Source organism: Netta rufina (genome assembly GCF_964035555.1).
Source record: "Netta rufina genome assembly, chromosome: 1".
Lineage (NCBI taxonomy): Eukaryota > Metazoa > Chordata > Aves > Anseriformes > Anatidae > Netta > Netta rufina.
In genome coordinates this window covers 152,581,071-152,601,947 of record NC_140123.1, presented here as the reverse complement: position 1 = coordinate 152,601,947, position 20,877 = coordinate 152,581,071, and the positions used below count along the sequence as shown (strand labels likewise).

Genomic DNA, 20,877 nt, shown 5'->3' with positions numbered 1-20,877 from the left:
ATGAGGAAATGGGATGCTCAGTAAGGGATCAGAAAACCTGCTTGCAAGGTCTCCACCATTAAGCATGTCTTGGAGCGAGGCTGGAGGAAACGCACATCTACGTTCACTACCTTGTTTATTCCCCTGTTGTTTGTGTGGGGAAATTCCTCTGGGGAATTGACCTCTGCATGCTGAATGTCCTTCCCATGTTGGTTCTGTCATTACAGCTGGAGCAACTGGCTCAGCGAGACGGGCGAGGGAGAGAAGCAAATAGCAGAGCTGCTGGTGAGCTGCTTCCTTCCCGACCCGGCACCCAGGGGGTGTCTCGGTCCCTTGGCTGAGCCAGCGGCGTTTCCCTGTCAAAAAGGGAAAACTTTTGCTGTGTAAAAAGCGGCAGAGCCTAGTGACCCCCTGAGAAGGCTCAGCGGGGTTTGTTGTTGCAGGTAATGTCTGTGCAGAAGAGTCTGGGACAGGCAGAGGATGCTCTGAGAGCAATATCAGCAGCAGGCAAAGGTGGAAGAAACCTGACAGGATAGAAAACCTGCTCCTAGCTGTGGCCTGGGGGCCGATGGGTTATGCATCTGGGTAAGCCAAAAGTGGCCCAGAGAGAGGAAGATCTGCCAGGTTACAGCGAGCTGCTTGAATTTATGGGGCTAAAGCGAGCATCGGAGGCCCCAAGCCCGCAAGGGGGAGCCTGGCTGAAGTCATTAGCTACGCTGTTGGTGAGATCAGCTCCTGACTGGAACAGATACACCACCGATAAAGTGCACTTGGGATTCGAGTGTTGAGAGAGGCACTTGAGGAGGTGAACAGATTCACCTGCTCCTGCTCTAGCCCCGACTTGCTGCGTTATCTCTAGTAGATTGGAGGGGTGTAGTTAGAAAGCACAAGTACTGGGAAAAAAAGAAAAAAACAGAGATACACTTTGGCTCTAAAGAACAGCAGGAGGAAGAGGGAGAGAAATCCTATTGCTCAGGCATTTTTCACGGGCAGCCGAGCGTGCTGCGAGCAGGAAGCAGCGACACGAAGCCAGGAATCCCGGAGCGAACCGGGGAGCCCGAATGCAGCAGATCCCCAAGCCTGGCTGACAAACACGGCCCTGCATTGCGGTGACGACAAAGTGTGGCTTAGCAAAGTGTCTGCAGGGGCTGTGTAGTGGAGCAGGAGCTCGGAGAAGCAGCATTGTGCAGCTTCTCCCCCCAGAGCGGTGCGGGGAGGAGGCAGTCCCGCTACGGGGTGCCCCGGTGCCGCTCGCATGTGCTCTCGGCTCTGCAGCTGGCCCTGGTTTGGCTGCTGGTGAGCTCCAACAGGTGCTTTTTGGCCCAGGTTTGAGAATCTCGTGTTGCCAGCGGGCCTGGTTTGGCTGCAGCTGCCTCGGGTTCCCTTGGAAACTTCAGCGCTGGCTCAAATCCGGGCTGCGAAGCGGCAGGAGGAGGCAGCCTCGTCTCCCTGCCTCCAGCCTGGCTGCTCGGCCTTTTCTGCCCGGCACGGCCCCCGTGCTGGGATGAAAAGGGCAGAACTGCAACCCAGGAGGAGGATGGAGATGCAGAGTCACGTGCAGATTTCCCAAGGGTGGTCCTGTGGCTTCGTCTGTGTTAATAAATGCAAGAAGAGCGGGGCCCCCGGCATGGTTTTGGGCACCGCCACCGCACCCAGGCACGGCTGGGGGACGGCGTGGGCTGGGGACTGTTCCCAACACAGCCATCGTGTCACCGAGCATTTAACCCTGCGGCTGAGAGCTGTGCCCTGCTCCTCTCATCGCCAGGAGCAAAACAGCCCTGTCCTGTGTGCCCCGATCCCTCCCCAGGCAGGCTTTTGAAGTGCAGTCCCCTGCGGCAGCTGCTGGAGGCAGCTGGAGCCTGTGTTTACCTGCTAATCCTTCTCCCATTTTCACTTTTCCTCTCTGCCGAGGGAAAACGCCACACAACAGGTTGTGGGTGAGCGGGGAGGGCGTGAGTTCGTGCCAGGCTGAAACTGGGAAAGGCTCTGTCTGCTGGGCAGGGCTGGACGCGCAGCCCTGACTCACCCTCCCGAGCCCCGTGCTGTGGGTCGCTGCCTGCGTTCGACCTGGATTTTGGGGTGGGAGAGGAGCTGTGAGACAAGGCTGGGTGCTAGCATGAGGTGACAGGGCTGTGGGGGCCAGCTCCTGCTTGTGGGGGCTCACAAACACCTTGAATTTCCCCTCTGTGTCTCCTGCCTGCCTCACCTAGCTGCCCCTGCAGCCAGACGTGTGCTGGTGGCCGGAGCAAGCACTCGGCATCACTTCATCCCCCTCCCCTCGCCGAGCGGGCTCCCCGGGGAGCTGTGCCTCCGTCAGAGCCGCTCAGGAAAGATTCACACCCCTTTCCTGATGAAACCCAGTGAGTAATAGAGATGCTCCTCGGGGATGGTGTTGTAAGCAGCACTACGTGCGTGTTCGGGACCAAGGAGCAGGTCTCCACTAGCCGGTGCGCAGCCGACATGGATGCGTGTCCCATCTTGACAGCAGAGATAAGCTATCTGCCGGCTGCTGGGAACTTCTGCAGCCCCTGCTGTTCCTCGCATTGTTCTTATCAGATCTCCTGGCTTGCCGAGCCTCTTCCTTGCACGCTGAGCGGCAACGTGCTCGGGTCTCCTCCGCCTGGGAGGCGATAAGATGTGTCTGGCGCGAGTCGTGTGCAAGGCATTGAGCTGGCAATTCTCTTTCCCACCCCGGTTTCGGGAGCAAGTGTTCTCCATCCAGGAATCAGACTGTGGTGGGGGAGCTCTGGAGGGGAGCAGCACCGTGAAATCTGGGGGCAGCCAGCAGAGGAGAAATAGCAGCAGGAGAGAGGGAGACGAGCTGGAGGGAGGGAAAAAAGAGCTAGAGAAGCAAACGCCGTGGCAAGACCACGGAGAATAAACAAAATAAACACCCGCTGTGGTCAAGTGAGGGCTTCTGTACTGCCGAGCGGCTTTATGGCTGTGAGGGAAGGGTCACAGGAGTAAAGAGAAGGCACAGCAGCCCAAATGGGGCCGGCCAGCCAGCAGCATGTCCTCAAGGGCACGGGGTGTCCTTCAGTGCTCGGTGTGGCCCTGGAAAGGCAGGCGGGGTGTCCCAGCTGTGCTCAGCTGCTGCTGCCCACCTCCCCGTGACAAACACTGAGCTGAAACATCTCCCCACAGTGGTGTGACCCCGCAGGCTCCCAGAGCTCCTTTCCTGCCTGTGGAAGCTCCAAGCAGGGCTGTTGGTGGAGTTCTTCACCAGGGAGCAGGGAAAAAGTGATTTTGGCTAATTATGGGGTCGTTCCCTGGAGCTTTCATGGTGGCTACAGCTCAGACTCAGCTCTTTTCCCTACAGCTTGCTCCGAAGGTCCTTCGGTTCAGGTATTCCTGGTGCCTTCACTCCAGAATGGAGGAGGACAGGAGCACAGAGGGTCAGCTACGTGAGCCTGTTTTTTTTTTTTTTCCCTTAGGTCTCCTTTAGATGCCTGCAGTTCCCTCTTTAGAAGCCCATTTCCCGCACTGAGTCACCCATTTTGGGATTTTGCTTCCCTTTTTTTAGCAGCTTTTCTTTTCCCTTTCCATCTGGTTTGGTTTTTACTGCTTCATTTTGCAGGGCCATCAAAGGGAATGTGTTCAGGCTAATTTCAGAGCAGCGGCAGCAGATCGGTTGGACTTGACAGCCCCTTCCTCGGCAGCCCTCAGCCACAGCCTTGGCTCCAAAACCCCTTCAGACCCTCTCAGAGCTGGGGGGGGGCGGTTAAGGTGGCTCGCTGCTTGTTGGCAGGCATGAGGGGTACGAGAGTTTAGTGATGTGAACATAGGAGAACAGCCTTTTTTTTTCTTTCCTTCATTCCAGCCCATGAGCTGTTAATTCTTGTGGCTTTTCCAAACTTGCTATTTCTCCCTTAGCATTTTTTTTTCTCTCTCTCTCTCTCTTTATTTATTTTTTTTTTTTTTCCAGTGGATGAGCCACCCTTGGCATGGCTCCTCGTGCGTGTGACTCAGACGGATTCTGCTTGTCTGAAGGATTCCTGCAAATCCTCAGAGCTGTCCAACCCGCCTCGGCGCAGCCCTGGAGCCCGTGAGAAATGCGCTCGGGGCGAGCTGTGCAGCACCCGCAGCCTTTTTCTCCCCATCAGAGGCGGACCGCTGGCCACAGGGACCCGGTGGCCGCTCTCCCTGCATCCCCCTGCCGTGGTGTGGGGCTGGCTCCCGGGCTGGCTGCTCAGAGCTCGACCGAGGGAGGTCCCAATGGATGTTTTGTGTATGGCGCAACCCCGTGCTTCTCTTCTGCTTGTTCGAGTTCCAGCCAGCTGGCCTCACGCTGGCTCTGCTGTGGGAAATGGCCCCCTTGAAGGCCGGGGACTTGGGCTTGGGGCATCTCGGAAGTCCCCTGGCTTCCTTTGTTGGAAGGCGACTGTTCGCTTTGAATGCCTCTGGTTTTTGGGTTTAATTGGACCCACCCAAGGGCTAATTTTTTATTTATTTATTTTTTTCTGAGGCACTCAGAACCTCGGTAACTCCTACAGACAGTAGATGGCACGGTGAGAGATCAGCATCTCTGATACCTGAGCCGCATTACCCAGGAGAGCCCAGCTTCCTTTAGCTTCTAAAACACATTTGCAAAGCTGTTCTTTTTATTTTAGTTTAGTTTTTTAAACACATTTGCCTGTGCATCAGTTTCCCTGTGCCATCTTCCTTTCTCAAAGGTGAGAGAAAGCTGCTGGAGATCTCAATCTTTTGCACATGGAGCACAAGACCTCATGAAGCTGATCCATTGTGGAAGATACTTTTCCAGCTTAGCTCATCGTATCTCAACCAGCAAGTGTGGGTAAAGCGGGGAGATCCCGAAAGTGTGAGAGATGGGGAAGGCACGAGCCTTCTAGGCATCTTCTCCCTTGCCAGTAGGGAAGCTTTCAACACAAGCACACTTTTATCTCCGGGCATGTTTTTCAAAGCCTTTCCCACAACCAGCATTCCTGGCATGCCCCATGAGGGAAAGAATTAGAGAAATGAAGGCTGGAAAGGGAACTGGGTGGCATGTAATGAGTCCTCTGCCCTCGCTTCCCCACGCTCTGCCAGTTTTACCCCTTGTGCAAGCCGAGGACCCATAGGACGTGACCCATCTGTCTGCTTGGGTCGACGAAATGGCCCTGGTGCCTTACGAGCCAGCTTCCAGGCATACAAATCCCTTTCCTCCTCTCCCCTGGCACAATTTGGGCTACACAAAAACGTTGCCAGAGAAAAGCTGGGGTGATGCTGGCAGCAAGCCTACCAGAGGCTGGTGGCCTCTCATCCCTTGCTCCCAAGGTCCAGAGAGTGGATGCTGCTTCTGTGCTGCCCAGAGGGGTTCAGGATGGTGCACGTTCAGGGAGCTGGGACGTGAAGGGTGCCAGGGGATTACACCTTTGTCTGCCAGTCTGTTCCTTCCCATTTTTGTGGATCTGAAAGAGGAGAATTCAATGCTCCTAGAGGAGCCATCCTGCTCTGGTTGACCTTTCAGACAGCAGACTGGGGCTCACAGGCACTGGTTTCCTAGTGCTCACCATTGCCTTGGCTTCTCCTGCATCTCCTGGACAATCCTCTCTTGTACACACCCTCCAGATCCTCAACCTGCTTATCCAGTCTTCTGCTTACCTCAGCGCTGGGCTGAGCTAAGTACTTTTTGTTCTCTCTGTCCTCCTCCGTTAGGAAGCTGGCGGGCTGTCAGGGCTTAGGGATAGGCTGGGTTAAGGTTGTGGCATTATCTGATGAAAGATAATCAAACCAACACCCCTCTACTGAAGGGGAAGCTGGCGTTGTCAAGCCTATTTTTGAGAGTTTTTGATTCCTCAAAAATTCCTATTTTTGAGGTATTTTTGAGACTGGGCATCGCCATGGGGAGGTGATTGATGGACAACCTCTTCTCGGTGCTGTCCTGCAACTGGTGGGGTTTGCATGAGGGTCTGGGTGGATGGGCAGGACCTGTTTTTTTTACCACTTGTTTTTGGAAAAGCTGCATGCATCGGCACCTCTGAAAATCCAGGGCTCAGCTTCTTGAAATCCACAGCCTTCTAAGGCAGCGTGGCTTCGTAAAAGGGGGAAACTGAGGCAGGAGCCAGCCTCCATCAGGGCTGCAGGGAGGAATCGTTGCTGGGGCCTGGAGGAGGCCGGAGAACATGGTTTAAATCAGGTCACCGCTTGATATTTATTGTGTAGGGTTTTTCTTTTTTTCCTCACTCTCTCCCTGAAATCCTTCCCCAGAGGCTATTCAAGGAAATAAATAGCCAGTGGAAAGGGACAATAGCTCGCTGTGGAGTACAAATTATACGAAGCAGTAGGAAATAATAGCAGAGTGAGCAGCTGCTGCTCCGAGAAGGAATGTGTGCTCCCTCCAGCTCCTCTTTGCCTTGAACGGGTGCCGATGCCTGGGCCGCAGCACAGACTCCCTGGTGCCTGGGGTGCGCAGTGGGATGGAAACCTTTTACGCCCCAGCCTCTTCATCCAGCGCTGATTTTTTGGGGTCTAATTAGCGCTAAGCTACTGCTGCAGCGCTGATGGGCTCCCTCGCCTCTGCTTGTGGAGCTTGGTGTGGTGCAAGGCCAGTGGCACGCCTCGCACCACATCTGGTGTGGACACCGCTTTTCTGAGGGACCCTTTTTGGCTCATATCATCCATAGGAAGGGAGTGGATTTTGGGGTGTCCCCCCCTCCACGAGCGGCCCTGTGAAGCCTCACATAGCTGGGGCGGTTGTGCCGCCTTCGCTGGCCTATTGGGAAGCCTTGGATTTTCCTCAGGGCTTCAGACCGAGCTGGCTTATCCCTTGCCCGAGTAATAAAAGAAAATAAATACCGCTGCCACGGCTGCTGCTGACAGGGATCCTGGCAGCGGGCCTGGCAGGGCAGCATTCGTTCTGCCTTATGGCTGCCATGTGCTCGTGGATGCGGCCTGCAGCCACCCCGAGCACCCAGGGGTGCTCCCGCTGGCCTGGGACCTCCCCAGGACCTGAGGAAAGGACCTGCTCTGCCCTGCCACCCTGCTGGCTGAAGGCCCGGGGGGTTGTGCCGGTCTCTTCCCCCCTTAAAATGCCATTTTTACGACATGGCAGGGCCTCCTCTACCTCCAGCGATGCCAACATGGGGGTCCCACACCAGTAAGGCCAGTTGCCCTCTGGCCAGCATGAGCATGGGGTGGACTCCCAAGCAGATATCTTGGGCCCATCTCTTTGGGGTGAAGGACTCTTGAGTCCCTTGCACTGGTGACCACCAGCTCCCACAGCCACTGTTTATATTTTCCTTGCTGCACAGATCCTCCACCTCCTTTGCAGATGCCCTGCAGCCGGATTTCCTCTCTTTTGGAGATTTACTTTCCCATCATTTCACCGCTTCCCCAGGCTTTCTCCTTTGCAGTGCTTTGGGGGAAATATCAACCTGCCTCCTTCCCCCCCACCCCCGTTATCCCAGTCGACACATCCTATTGCGCTGGAAGGTTTCGGCCCTTTTGGGGTCCCTAAATTCTCTCTGACTTTCCTATGTGGGAAGGACACCCCCTGTACGAGTCGGGCCATCTGCACAGAGCTGGCTCCTGACCATGAGGAGGCTCAGCTCTGCAAACGAAGGAAGTCGCCCGCGCTGGCAGGCTTGCTGCCTAGTTTCCCACTATTGTTCCCAGTGGCAAATAAATAAAAAAAAAAAAAAGGGGGTGAACGCCCCTGCCGAGCGTTTGCAGGAAGGGGGGTAACGTTATCTCAACAAAATCACGCAGCCCCTCTCTGACCAGCCCCTGCCTCTTTCCTGCCCGTCTCCCTCCTTGTGTATATTCTGACATCCGCGCTACTCGCGGCTCCACACGCAGCTCTCTGCACCAGTGGTGATCCCCAGCCCTCGGGCATCTCCTGCTGCCCCTCCCAGGCAGCTTCACCCTCTGCCAGGGGCATCAGTGGGCACGATCAGGGCGATGTGAACGTGTGTCTGGGTGCCACGCAGCAGCAAACCCACTGCCATCCCCTCCCAGCCTGTGAACCACCATCCATGGCACCTGCTCCTGCCAGCCCAAAGCTCGACCCCGTGGAGTTTCACCCACAGCTTCAGTGACCCCATCAAAAAATAAATTCCCATGGCCTGCTGGGTTTTATGAGCCTCTGCAAATAGGAAATCCCTCCAGGAGAGGAGTGCTTATCAGCATTCATCTCTTCTCACGTCAGGAGCCTTTGGGGAAGGGCAGGAGCTGTCTCCCAGCTGTGCAGCAGTGGGACAAGAGCAGGGATGGGGCTTGGGAGAGGGACTGCTGCTCTCCTGAGCCTTAACCTCCTTCTCCTTCTTGCTTTCCTGGAGTCTGGGGTTGAATCAAGAGCCACAAGAAGGGAAGGAGATGATTGCTTTTTTTTTTTTTTTTAGGCTGAGCTGTTACACAAAGAAAAGAAATGAACATGGTGGTCACACCTCCACGGAAGATGCATGTCCTCTGTGGGGGCTGGAGTAGCACCACGAAGGGCCCCGTGTGCTGGTGCCTCCACGGGGAATCCACGGAGAAGGCTGGGAGCTGCTGAAGTCGCCCTTAGTCCCTAGTAAAATGCCTGTAAACAGGGAAGCTGTTCCCTGGATCAAAGTCTCCTGCCTTAGCAGCTCCTGGAGGCAGGACCACTGTTAATGTGTAAGCCACGAGGAAGTGTAGGGTTTATAAGGTCTTCCATTCGAGGCACTTCTGAGCTATATTGCTGGTGGCTTCCTACCTGGTGACTCTGCCCGCCGAGGAAGATGTCTGTAAGGGCTGCTGCTCCTGTCTGCTGTCCCCCATGGTCTCCTCCTCGTGCTGCCGGGTGGTCAGCGAGGCTGAGCCCAGGATGGGCAAAGCCACGGCTCGCTCTACCCTCACCATTTGCGTTTCTTTTGGGTTAGGCTGCTCTGCTTGAACCCTCTGCTCTCATATCCTGCCTTTCCCCATGCTGAGGACGAGCCTTTTTCTTCTTCTTTCTCTCATGTCTTGTTTCACTTGATGGCTTCGCTCAGCCCAATCCTCCCCTCACTGAGAAACCCACACAAGACCATCTACTGAGAGCAGTAGATGTTCTCCTGGCTGGGGCGCCTTCTCCAACAGCACGCCTCTCCCTCCTGACAGGAAAAATTCGAGATCTTCAACCTGGATATGAAGATCGGGGACACCTTGAAGGTGAAGGGCAAGATCTCCGACGATGCTGAAGGGTAAGTGTGATGAAACCGCTTCGAATCACTTCTGGCAGCTGCGTGTGCCAGAACCACGCGTTGGCTCTTGGCTCTTCCATGTCCCTGTCCGTGGCTGACCTCCCTCCTGCTCGCCCACAGCTTCTCCATCAACCTCGGCAGCAGCTCCTCGGACCTGGCTCTTCACTTCAACCCCCGCTTCACCGAGACGGTCGTCGTCTGCAACTCCCGCTGTGGCAATGCCTGGGAGGCTGAGCACCGCGACCACCACTTCTGTTTCTCCAGGGACAGCACTGTCAAGGTGAGGGCTCTGTAAGGGTTGTGGGGTGTCTTTGTTGGGGGGAAGACCCAGGTTAGCAGGCTCTTGTACCCTCTGCGCCTCCCTCTTTCTCATCTACATCCTCTGGGTTTTGGGTCCTGGTTGTTATTTCCACTTCCTCTCCAGTTCCTGAACCTCTCCCTCAGCTCTTGTGCCCTCACCGCTCCTAGATCCACGCTGACAATCCGTCCTCCCTCTCCTCCTGCTGGGGATGCTGTCCCCGCTGCTCTTTGACCCCGTTGGATGTCCCAAGATGTGGCCAGGGCTGCATTTAGGAGCAGTCCCCTTCCTGCTGCCGTGGAGAGGAGCCTTATTTCCTCGTCCCTGGCTAGATGTTGGGGAGGGGGTGGAGAGCTGACAGTTCTGAGGAACGATCCCTTTTATTTGCAGAGGTCAGTGGTAAGTTCTTGCTCTGTCCCTTTGTTCATGTTTATGGCTGACACTCCTTTTTCCGGGTCCCGGTGAGGGCAATGATGCAGCACGTTTGTTCTGCCCTGTTCAGAGGAGATCTGAGCCATGTGGCATAGAAGGACTCAGTGGAGGCAGCAGTTAAATTTAACTACTCTGGGTTTACAACCTGAGTAGCTGAAACAGCACCGGGAGAGATTCTATCCCCAGGTCATAGCGTGGGTACCAGCTCGCACCCTCAATGCCAACTGCTCATTTCCTGCAGCCCCCAGGAGTGGCTGGTCACCTCCTATTCTCCTCCTCGTCCCCAGTTGCTGACCTTTCTCCCCTTTTTTCCCCCAGCTCGTCATTGAATTCCTGCACGACAAGTTCAAGGTGACGCTGCCGGATGATCACCACGTGGAGTTCCCCAATCGGCACGGCTTTGACAAGCTCAAGTACATGAGCATCAAGGGAGGCTTCAGGGTCACCTCCTTCAAGCTGGATTGATGGGCGCCGCTTCCTACATCCAATAAAATCCCAGCTGGAACTCCTTGCTCCAGCTGCTCTGCTTTCTGTGAGGTCTCTGGCTGTGTGGATGTGTGTGAGATGCTAACAGAACCCATTTTTTTTCCCCAACAGCAAAGGAAATAGCTTCCAGATAAGGCCAGGTACTTTCCTGGGTCAGACCAGGATGTGGGGTCGAGCAGATAGCGCACAGGGCAAAGCAGGCTGTAGGTGGGGTGCAGGAGGAGGAGGAGGAAGGTAGGAGCTGATTGCTTGGGAGATGCTGGTGTAACCTCTTCACAATGCACCATTTCTTCCCGCGCCCGCATTTTTGGGAGGAGGGAAGGGAACAAAAGCACTGACGCGAGCAATATGGCACTCCGCGCCACAAAAGCGCGTAATTAAACCTTCGGTTTGGGAACCTCAGGGCACGGGTTCGCTGCTTCCTTTTGGCTTGCTCGCCCTGGCAGGCAGGAGGAAGGGCTGCCGTGCCTTCCTGCCAGCACGGTACCAGGCGAAGCGGGGACGGGAGCACAGGTGTGCCCCCGCGTTGGCATTCCTGGCGGCGATAAGGAGTCGTCTCCTCCGGCTTTCCCCTTTTATCTCCCCTCACTTATCTGCCCGTGCATTCCAGCCAGGTTAGCCATTACTCCGGCACTGCCACACCAAATCCTGCTCGGAGGGAAAGTGAGGCAGGGGAGGGCGAAGGAGAGGGTTTGGGCTGGGTTGGGTGGCTCGCCACCTCCCGCCTGGGTCCCTCGCACGGGACTGCAGGCAATTACTGCTGATTATCTGCTGCTGCGGCTCTAATTAAGAAGAGTCTTGCCAAGTCGCGGGGAGGGAAGGCGGGCCTGAAGAGCGCCGGGTCAATCCTGTTCTCAAAGTCCCTGGGGAAGGAGAGTGAAATATGCAGAAAATGAGGAAATGGGGAGTTCGCCGCCTCCAACAGCGCTGGGAGGGAGGACCCGGGAGGTCTGCGTGCGAGAAAAAGTCAATGTCACCTCCTTGCCCTCACAGGCAAAGCCCTAAGTGATGCCGGTGTGCAACAGCAAACTAGACTGGGTGGGATGAGAGTAGAGTAGAAGGGCATCTTACAGAGCCTTCTCCACTTCCCTGCTGCCCTCGCCAGCTTTGGGAAGGGCACCCTGATCTGTTTCGGGGTGCTGGGGTGGGGAGGAAGCTTTGCTCCTCCCCGGGAGCCCTTTGTGCCACGCGGTGCCAGGTGGATAGGGGCTGGCTTGGTGTGTTAGTCACAGCGTGGGGCCGGTGGATCCAGGAACCCCAGAGGTGCTGCGAAATCCTCCAAGGAGCAGGGGCAGCGCGTTTTGTGGCTGGGCCCGGAGCGGCAGACGTGGTGAGGGAGGACGAGAAGGAGGGAGGGAGGGAGGCACCGGAGAAGTTAGTATCAAAACTGCTTTAATAAGGACAATAATAAGTGCACGGGGTACAGAGTGGAGGCAGAGAGGCTGGTCCACGGACCTGGGGCTTTGGTCTGGAGCTCGTGTTACGCTTTGGGAAGCAGAGGGCAGGGGGAGCTCGCCCTGAGAGCCAGGCCCCCCCGGCACAGCGGTGGCACGGGCTGATCCTGCGTGGCCCTGCCGGGTGCTGGTGGCCAGAGCTGGGGACGTGTTGGCACTGCCCGGGGCACTGCCTTATTCTGCTGAAGGACCGGGCGGCGGGCGAGCCGTGTGGGAGCGTGACGTGGCGTCATCTCCCCCCACTACGCACACCCCCGTCCGTCCCGGAGAACAAGGAGGGTGCTGTGAGGGTCCCCGCGGTGACCTCAGCCCCCGAGCATCTCGGCTCCACGCGGCGGCACAAAGAAGCTTCTGTGCGTGCCGCTTTGCACGTGGGGCAGCGTGGGGGCCGCTCGTCCCAGGGTGGCCATGGTCACCCGGGGATGCTCGGCGAGGGGCATCGAGCATCCTCCACGCGTGCCCCTGGCACCGGGAGCTGTGGGAAGGGGGGGTGAGCACGCTGGGGACAGGGAGAGGGGGCGAGGATGGGGAAGAATGGCTGCAGAGAGGGAGTCTCCTTGTTCCAGGGGGGTGAAGGGAAGGGTTTTTTCCAGAATTTGGTGCCCGGATGGCCTCACCTCCAGCAGGTCACGAAGTTTCTCCCTCTCCCTGCTGCAAAGGGATCAGTGTCCGCGGGCTGTCCCTTGCTCTGCTCCCTGTCTGTCGCCATTCCCTTTCCTGAGCACATCGTTTGCTTGCTGGGGGGGATGCGGGATGGGGTGGAAAGGGGCTCGGGGGGGGTTCTTTGGCACGTGGGGATGTCCCTTTGGCACCTAACGAGGACGGGGAAGGGCTGCAACACGGGGCACTGTGCTGCACAGCCCTCACCTGTCCCTGCAGCACCCTGCCAACCCTTGGGGGGGTTCGGCGGCATTTGGGGTCTCCTCCTGCCCCCCCTGCACCCCACTGCCCCCAGCCAGAGGCCAGGAGGTCTCCTGTAAGGCCTGACCTCCACCCGGCGGTGGGGCACGGGGAGGAGGGCGAAGACCACAGCACCAAGGTCCTTGGAGGGGGGAGCCGTGCTGGGAGGGATGGCCCTTCACACCTTGACTTCATCGTCCTCCTCCTCCTCCTCGTCGGCATACTCGAAGGAGTTGCTGCGCACCCCCCGGCTGCCACTGTACCCCTCCTGCAGGCTGGGGAGCTCGGCCTCCTCCTCCTCCTCCTCTTCATCCTCATCTCCTTGGTTCCAAGGGGTCTCTGGGGACCGTCTCGCCGCTGTCACTTGCGACCGCCACAGGCTGCTGCTGGGGCTCTCCCACGCGGCTTGTGTCCGGCCTTGCCGGGCACCCTCGCCCTTCTCCGAGCTGCGTGGGGTGCTCGTCCCCCCGTAATGGCGAGCCAGGACCTGGGCTGCCCGCTCGAACTCTCCCGCCTCGATGGAGCAGTCGTTCCAGTGCCCCTGCCACAGGGTCCCTCCGGGTGCTGCCCCCGGCCCCGAAGCCCAGCCCGGGTCCTCTCCGGCACGCTCGATGGCGTGAGCCTCCCCGTTGGCACGGACGGACAGCCCCAGCAGCGAGCTGGCCTGCCCAGAGCGGTCCCAGAAGCTGGACGTTGCCTTCACCTCTCCGTGGGATGCATCAGGTCCTGGAGGGACTCCATCCTCGGTCCCCTCGCCCTGCGGGACTGTGTGGCTGCCGGGCAGGTCTCGGTTGTCCTCCGCTGCCTCGTTGCCGTTGGTTTCGGAGAAGCTCATCACCTGGAGGAGCTCGCTCATGAGGGAGGGCCCCAGGTCCAGGCGGAAGGACAGCAGGGAGTCCGAGCGGGCGAGCTCTGCATCCCCGGGGAAGGTGTTCTCCTGGGCCTTTTCCAGGCGAGGGACGCGAGGGATGGTGCAAAAGCCAGACTCCAGCCCTGCAAGGCAAAAGCGACGGCTGGTGAGCACAGCTAAGGCGCTGTGGTCCTACAAGTCCATGGGACAAGGGACGCTGCCACTGAATTGGTGCCTAAAGGCCAGGTTTCACCCCTTTACTGGGCACACTGTTGCTGGACTGGTGAGGCCCAGTGAGACACTGCTGCAGCTCGGGGGTGGATGTCTCCAACCCAGAGCCGAGCAGAGGCCTCCAGATGGGCACCAGGCGTGGGGAGACGCCAGTGGGGACGGAGCCGGGCAAGCAGGACCAGGAGATGGCAGCATTGCCTCGGCTTGCCTTTCCCTCTGAGCCCAGCCACAGCCCCTCTGGCTCCCCCAGACCCTCCTGAGACCTTCTGCCACAGCCCCTGGTGAAGAGCAGAGCGACAGCCTCATGCTGAGACCAAAGAGCCACCCACCCGTGCCACCCGTCTGACCCGGGGGGCTGCCCATCATGGGGCTGAGGGGACACAGGGGTGCCAGAGCACCACCCCCTGTGTGGTGCTCCACTCACCATAGGCCTGGTGCGTTTTGGAGAAGCTGTTGGAGGCGCTTTTGAAGGAGAACTTGCTGGTCAAACCTCCGCCGCCGCCGTCGTACGTCGCCTCGTTGAGCTGCGGCAGCGAGACGGCGTTCTTGATGATGGGCGAGATGGCGGGCGGCTCGGGCGACGCCACCACCTGGCTCCCGCTGCCCCGGCTCCTCAGCGGCGTCCGTCGGACGTGCCGCAGTGTCCGGGTGAAGAAGTTGTTGGCTTTGGCTGTCTCGGCCCCGCCGTGGTTGCTGAGGAAGGAGGTGTCCCCGAAGACGTCCCCGCCGCGCCCCACGTGCATGGTGTGCCGAAAGTCCCCCAGCGGCGGGCTGATCATGTCGGGCGTCAGCTCCGACTTCAGCCGCCGCTTGCCGTGGGAGCCTGACACCCAGCTGAGCACCGGCAGCTTCCCCAGGCTCATCTTGCACCTCCTCGTCCTTTTGCCTGCCGAAACCCCAAAAAAAAACAACCTCCGGTGCTGGAGTGGCTTGTCACATCCCTGGCATCCCCATCGCCGTGGGGAGCAGCTCGCCTCGGCTTTGATCTGGTGGCAGTGGCGGGTCTACGTAACGCTCATGGAGTCACCCAGTGTGGGGACTTCCCAGCAGTCGGTGGCCTTGGTGGGGACGGGTCCTCCTGAGGAGCGGTGGGTGCTGCTCCCTCACCCAAAAGGGGAGGGACGGGGGTGGCCACCGGGGTCTGCGGTCACCCTGGGTGCTGCTGGAAGCTGCCCCTGGGGCTGAGCTGAGGTCTTCTGCTGCAGGAGCTGGTGCACAGATGGGTGGAAGGGCAAGCGCCTCGGTCCCCTAAAGAAAACAAGCGGGAAGGTGAAGCCCTCAGCGAGGATTTTCCCAATCCTGCCAGCTGTAACCCCAGGAACGGCGGAGCTGGGTGGTCCTGGGGGCGGCGAGGTTAAAATGGGAGCATGAGCAGTGCTGTGGGGACTGTCCCCAGCTGTGTCCCTTGCCCGGTGCTCCTTTTGGGGTGGAAGGAACAGCGTCCCCAAGCACGTGCCCTTCCCTCTGCAATCCTGGCTGAAGCTTTCCTCCCCGTGCCCTGCCCCACGCCGCCCTCCTGGGGTGAGCAACCTCTCCCTGCTCCTCGCTATTCAGAGGAACCCTTCAGGAGAGGGTGAGGCCGGCGGACGGCGTGGTTCTCGGGGAGGAGGGGAAGGGAAAAATGTAATATTCGTGTATTGGGTTGCTTTGCCGGGGCGTGAATGTGGCACGGAGCGCCCGGTGCTGGGGGACAGGCAGGGAGGCGGTGGCAGGGCAATGACCGCAGGGCTACGTGGCCTCCTTGGGATCAGGGCTGTGGGATGAGGATAGAGCTGGGTCCTGCCAGCAGGAGGGGACAGGAGGCCAAAAGGACGCACAAGCCCCCCCATCCCTCAGTTTTTAAGTGTCTGGACCCCCATTGCTGCGTGCCTCCACCAGTGTCCCCCTGCTGTGTCCCTGGGTCACCTTGGAGCGGGTGCCCAGGAGGCCGAGGGAGAGGCCTGGGCATTGGGCTGCTCTCCTGGCAGAACACACACATGTTTTTTGTGTGTTTTTTTTTTTTTTTTTTTTTTTTTTTTTTTTTTTTTTTTGCCTTGCCCTGGCCTTGTTTGCTCACCCAGGGCCCCTCTTATCTGCCGGGGGTTAATGCCTGGGAAGGGAAAACAAACCTCCCCTCGGGAGGCCGCCAGCATTGGCTGCCTCCCCTTGGTGGCAGTGGCCGGGCCGCAGGACGCTGGCAGCCTCCTTTCCTGCCACCCCCCAGCCCCTGCCTCTCTCTGCCCGTCTCTGTGCAAAGCCTCGAGGCTGGGACACGCCGGGCACGTGGCAGATTTGGGGTGGGAGGACGGCGTGGGGGCAGGATCCCCCCTTGGCACAAGGCATAGGGCTGGAAGGGGGGGAATCCCCCCGCCCCATAGACCTGGGCTGCCCTGCGGACCCCCATGGGGACTCTCAGCTCTTCCTCACTGCTCCCGGGGAAGGGGGCGGATGGTGCCAGCCCTTTTTCCTCCTCTCCTTTGCCCCCGCTGTGTCTCTGCCCTCCCTCTGCCCAAGCGTGCTGCTCCGAGCTCGTGATTAGGGGGCAAAGGCTGACCCGCGCTCTCCTTTCCTCCTCTAGGCAAGAGGACCCCTGTCTGTCCGTCCGTCCGTCCGTCCGTCTGCCCACCTTCCCTTCTCTCTTCCTCCTCCCTCCCCCGTGTCCCCCCCGCCCCGAAGCCGAGCTGGTTTCCACTGGTTTTCCACTCGCCAGCAATGGCCGGGGCTGCTCCGCTCGCTGGGAAGAACGGAAACCAGTGAGGGAGGGAGGATGGGGGGGAAATAATCCAGATGTCTCGTTGGCTGGAGCTGCCGAAAGCAGCCTCTTCTCTCTCTTCCCCCCCCCCTCCCCAACCCCTCCTTCTCGCACACACCCCACGGGGACACTCTCCGAAGAGGGAGAGGAGATGTTTGGGGTGGTCTCGACAAGGGTTGGAAAGAGCTGTGGGCGGCCGGGAAGCCTTTCCAAACCTTCCCAAAAACCTCCGAGTGCCCCAAATCTCCCTCTCCCTGCAGGAGGAGAGGCAGAGGCTCCGCCGGCTTCTCACTTTGTTCTGGGACGGGGCAGGGGGGAAGCCGGCAGGAGCGGGGTTTGGGGTGGGAAGGGGGCGACGGGATGGGATGGGGCTCCCTCGGCAGTCCTGGAGCGGTGCCGGGCAGTGGGCGGACAAGCCCGAGTCCAGCTCCCGCGCTGCCTGCTGCTATATATATATATATTTATATCTCTGCCTATAAGCGGGGTATTTTTCCAAGCAGGCAGCCTGGGACGTGGAGGGAGGCTGGCGCTCCTCGCAGTTTAAAGCCATCCCCTCCCTGCTCCCTCTCCTGCTCCGACACCCCCCAAAATTGTGGCTCCCTGGGGCGTTCAGAGCGGGGTGAGGGCGGTAGCAGCGGGAGGGCACCCTGGCCCTTGCCCCCATCCTCGGGGCCCCCTCCTTGCCCCGTTCCTCTCCTCACTCCCCTGTCCTCGCTCCCGCTTTCCCTTATTTCCTCCCCGTTTCCCCTCGCATTCCTGCCTCCTTCTGCCTTTCTTCTGCCACATCCTCCCCGTCTCCATCGCCTCGCCACCCCTCCCGCTTCTCCCACCTCCCCGTTCCCCCTCTTACCGCCCTCTCCCCCCCTCCCTTCCATTCCCTTCTTCCCTTCCCCTCCGGCTCTCCGCACGTCGAAATCAAAACTTTCAGGCTTTACCTCTCACGAACCCAGGCGACTTTTTTTGTGGTTTGGGGTTTTTTTGTCCCGTCCTCTGGCCGAAAAGTTGGGAGACGCTCCCCGTGCGCCCCTCCGGCTGGTTGGGAGGGTGAGCGGCGATGCGTCCCGGCGGGGAAAGGGAAGGGGGTGCGTGTCCCCTACCCCTTTTTCACCCCTTTTACCCCCAAAAAGCTGGCTCCCCAAGGCTGCTCGTTGGGTGCCTGACGCCCCGGTGCCACGGGAGCGAGGGAGCGAAGCTGGTGGGGAGGGGACGTGGGAAGGAGGGGGCGGGCTGCGGCACCGCCGAGCCAATCCTCGCCCCGGCACGGAGACCGGAGAAAATGAGATTTATTCCAACTATCCAGGACAGAAAACTTCAGGAACTTCTCTGCCTTCCCCCCCTCCGGCTCCCCGCCCCACTTCCCCAGTGCCATTTCCCTTCCTCCGGCCTTGGGCTGCCTCCTGCTTGCCCCGCTCCCTTTCTTTGGTGAATTTTTTGGGGGAAGGGGAAAAGCTGGTTCTCTGCTAAGCTTGTTGGGGACGCCGGGCAGAAGGAAAGGGCTTTGCGTGATGTGTGTGAAAGTCTTGGTAATAACATGGGGTCATCCCACCCTGTGTCGGATGGGAAGCCCCCTGACCCCAATCCTGGGGGTGCGCGGTCACGCCAGGACCCGTGGGTGGTGTAGGGTGAGCGTTGGTGGGGTAGCAGCCTCTCTGAAGGCAGCGTGGGCCAGGTAGGTGCCACAGGCTCATGACAAGAAATATGAGGTCAGGACAAGCATTACGGGGTCAGGACAAGCATTACAGGATCAGGACAAGCATTAGGGGTTCAGGACAAGCGTTATGGGGTCAGGAGAAGCGTTACGGGGTCAGGACAAGTGTTATGTCAGAGGCACTGTGGTAGGTTCAAGGAAGTGCTCTCCTCCTTCATGCTATGAGTTTCTGCCCACCCATGGGACACCACATCCTGCTGGCATCACGCCTTGTTCCTTGTTTGTCCCCTCTCGGTGCCACCAAGGGGCAGCCTGGCAGTGGGCACAGCCTTGCCAATGTCCCTGGTGACCCCATGGCCCAGAGATGAGGCTCGGAGGCCCTGCTGGAGGGGTGCTTGGCCAGGCACAAGCGCTGCTCGTGGCCCCGTGGAGGAGAAGGGAGGTGTCTCCGCTGGTGGAGGCGAGATGAGACTTGTTGGGGTTGAGCAGGGCCTGGCTGGAGGGATGACAAGATGTCTGCGGAGGAGATGTCAAAATGGAGCCTCTTGCTCGGATCTGGTGACCCCACCGAGCTGCCCTGTTCAGGATGGGCACCATGCCCTTGGTCATGGACCACCGCTGCTGGCAGAAGGTCTTATTTTGCTTGCACCTCCCCTGGGACCCTTGCTTCCTGAGGATTATCCTTCCCAGGGAGTGACCCCAAGCTGGACTTCGGTGTCTGTGCTGTCTGAGAGAAGGAGGGGAAGCTGTTTGCTGGAGGCAGGCTCCGTGCCGCTTCCCAGCAGACCAGCTCGGTGCTTCCCTCTTCGCTCGGAGGCTTGCAGTAGGGTTTTGGCACAGCATCAGCCTCTCGGCCTCGGGCTGCTCCCCTGTGAAGTGGGAGGGTTGCATTTTCTGCCTTTCGTGGAAGCCAGATATGACGGGGAAGACGAGCACAAGCCTTGTGCGTTTCGGTCCAGGCCTCCTTTTAGCATCTCGGGGGGAGACAGGAACTCAGGTCTGAAGTGGACGGAGCTGTGCCACCGGTGGGAAAAGGAGAACCCACGACCTACATCCTCCCAGCCTGCCAGAGCCGTAGTAGGCACCTTTTTCTCACGTGTCCTGCCCCCAAAAAAGCCAGCGGGGTGGTGGGAGAGGCTGGGGCAGACCCGTTCTTCCTTCTCCATCCGCTGGGGTACCTCTATCCCCATCCCCGTCCCGGTGCCCTGCAGTGGGGGCTGCGGCGGGGAGCGAAGGCAGCCGCCTCTGCCGGGGAATGCAGAACAAATCTCTTCCAGATGGGGCAGGGGCCACGATCTGCTCCTCGCGGGTCGCCCGCTCCTCCTCCTCTTTCCCCTCCTTCTCTTTCTCCTCCTCCTCCTCCTTCTCCTCCTCCTCCTTGCCCGTGCTCGGAGCATCTTTGCATCCTGGGGCCAGGCCTTGCTCCATTTCCAGGAAAGCTTCTGGAAACCCCCCTTCTTCTGCACCCTCCCCGAGCCAGGCTGTCGGGTTTTACCCCTTCGGGGACGGTGTTGGAGTGGGTTGGAGCCCTGCAGGGTGCGTGAACGCCAGCTCTGGGGCTCGCCATCCATCCTGGTGGATCAGCCTCACCGGCTGCACCTGGGCAGTGCAGTTCCTAGACCCCTGCCTGACACCAAACCCATCAAACCCTACACCCCAGCCCCTCCTCGTCTTGTCCTCCTCCCTGCGAGCGATGCTGTGGGTCTGGACGGTCTTGCAGAGCCACCGCAGCACCCGTGGGTGCCCTGGGCAAGAGCTAATGCCCGGATCCCTCCCAGCCCCATCTCCCCAGACGCCCGGCTGCCTCATTTACCCTGAGTCACCCCCAGCCTTTCATCCCTCTTCAGCCTCACCCCCCCAGGGGCAGCAGGACCAGTCTGGGCATCGGGCTTATCATCCGAGCAGCTGGGTGGCCCCGCAGCTCCCCGCAGGCTGCCGGCTTTGATTCCTGCAGCATCTCAAAGATGGGGCTGAGCAAATTGCCCCCCCCATTTTGCTTTGCAGGTCTGCAGGACTTCCTTTTGGGGATGAAAAATCCCTTTTCTTCCTTTCTCCGGTGCCCGGGGACACCCCAGCTTAGGGCCGGGACCCCCCCCATCCCTGGAAACTTCCCCGGGGACGGCGGGCGGCGGGGAGGGCAGGCGGGCAGGGGCGCCCGCTCGGCGCACGAGCGGCAGATATCCTGTTGCTGCCCAGGCTCCCCAGCTCATATTTCCTCATTAACTGGGAGCGCCGCTCGTTTGCGGGCCACTTCCAGATGTTTCCATTCTCCTCGCGGCGGCCGCATACCGCGCGGGATGGGAGGCGCTGCCGGCAGCCCCCCGCTGCCACAGAGGGGCCGGGGGGGGGGGTGTCCCTGCCCCACTGCACGTCCCGCTGTGGGTCCGGGTTCCCTCACCCCGCTGTGGGTGATGGATGAGTCCTGCCTGGTGCCTTTCAGCCCCTGCCCGTCGCTCTCTTGGCAGCTTTGGGGGTGATTTCCCCTCTGGTGGCACCCCACAGGGCCCCGCACCGTCCCCATATCCCCTGCACGCGGTGCTGGGGCTGGGAAGAGGGGTGGGACGTTTTGGGAGCCTATTTCTGATTTCCCTCTGCTCTGGAGCAGCGGGGGGCCGAGGGAATGGGAGCGACCACGTCCTGCCTGTGGGCTTCGCAAAGGAGGGGATGCTTCTCCCAGGGGACCCGGGCTGGGAATGCGAAGCCTTGGGGTTTGCCAAAGCCCAGG

The 20,877-nt window shown here is 59.5% G+C and overlaps 2 protein-coding genes across 2 annotated transcripts; one reads left to right on the top strand and one right to left on the bottom strand.

The window, feature by feature from the left end:
• LGALS2 (galectin 2) lies at positions 1-10,317 on the top strand (the record flags this gene model as incomplete). Its single annotated transcript, XM_084305365.1, has 5 exons — positions 1-20; positions 207-264; positions 9,040-9,122; positions 9,243-9,402; positions 10,171-10,317. The coding sequence occupies 5 exons, from the start codon at positions 1-3 to the stop codon at positions 10,315-10,317; spliced, it is 468 nt and encodes a 155-aa protein (XP_084161491.1).
• Positions 10,318-11,734: 1,417 nt separating this feature from the next.
• CDC42EP1 (CDC42 effector protein 1) lies at positions 11,735-17,606 on the bottom strand. Its single transcript, XM_084285727.1, has 3 exons — positions 17,440-17,606; positions 14,198-15,021; positions 11,735-13,685 (listed from the first exon to the last, which is right to left on the bottom strand). Exons 2-3 carry the CDS (start codon positions 14,634-14,636, stop codon positions 12,871-12,873), a joined length of 1,254 nt encoding a protein of 417 aa, XP_084141853.1. The 5' UTR covers positions 14,637-15,021; positions 17,440-17,606; the 3' UTR covers positions 11,735-12,870.
• Between the last annotated feature and the right edge of the window lie 3,271 nt (positions 17,607-20,877).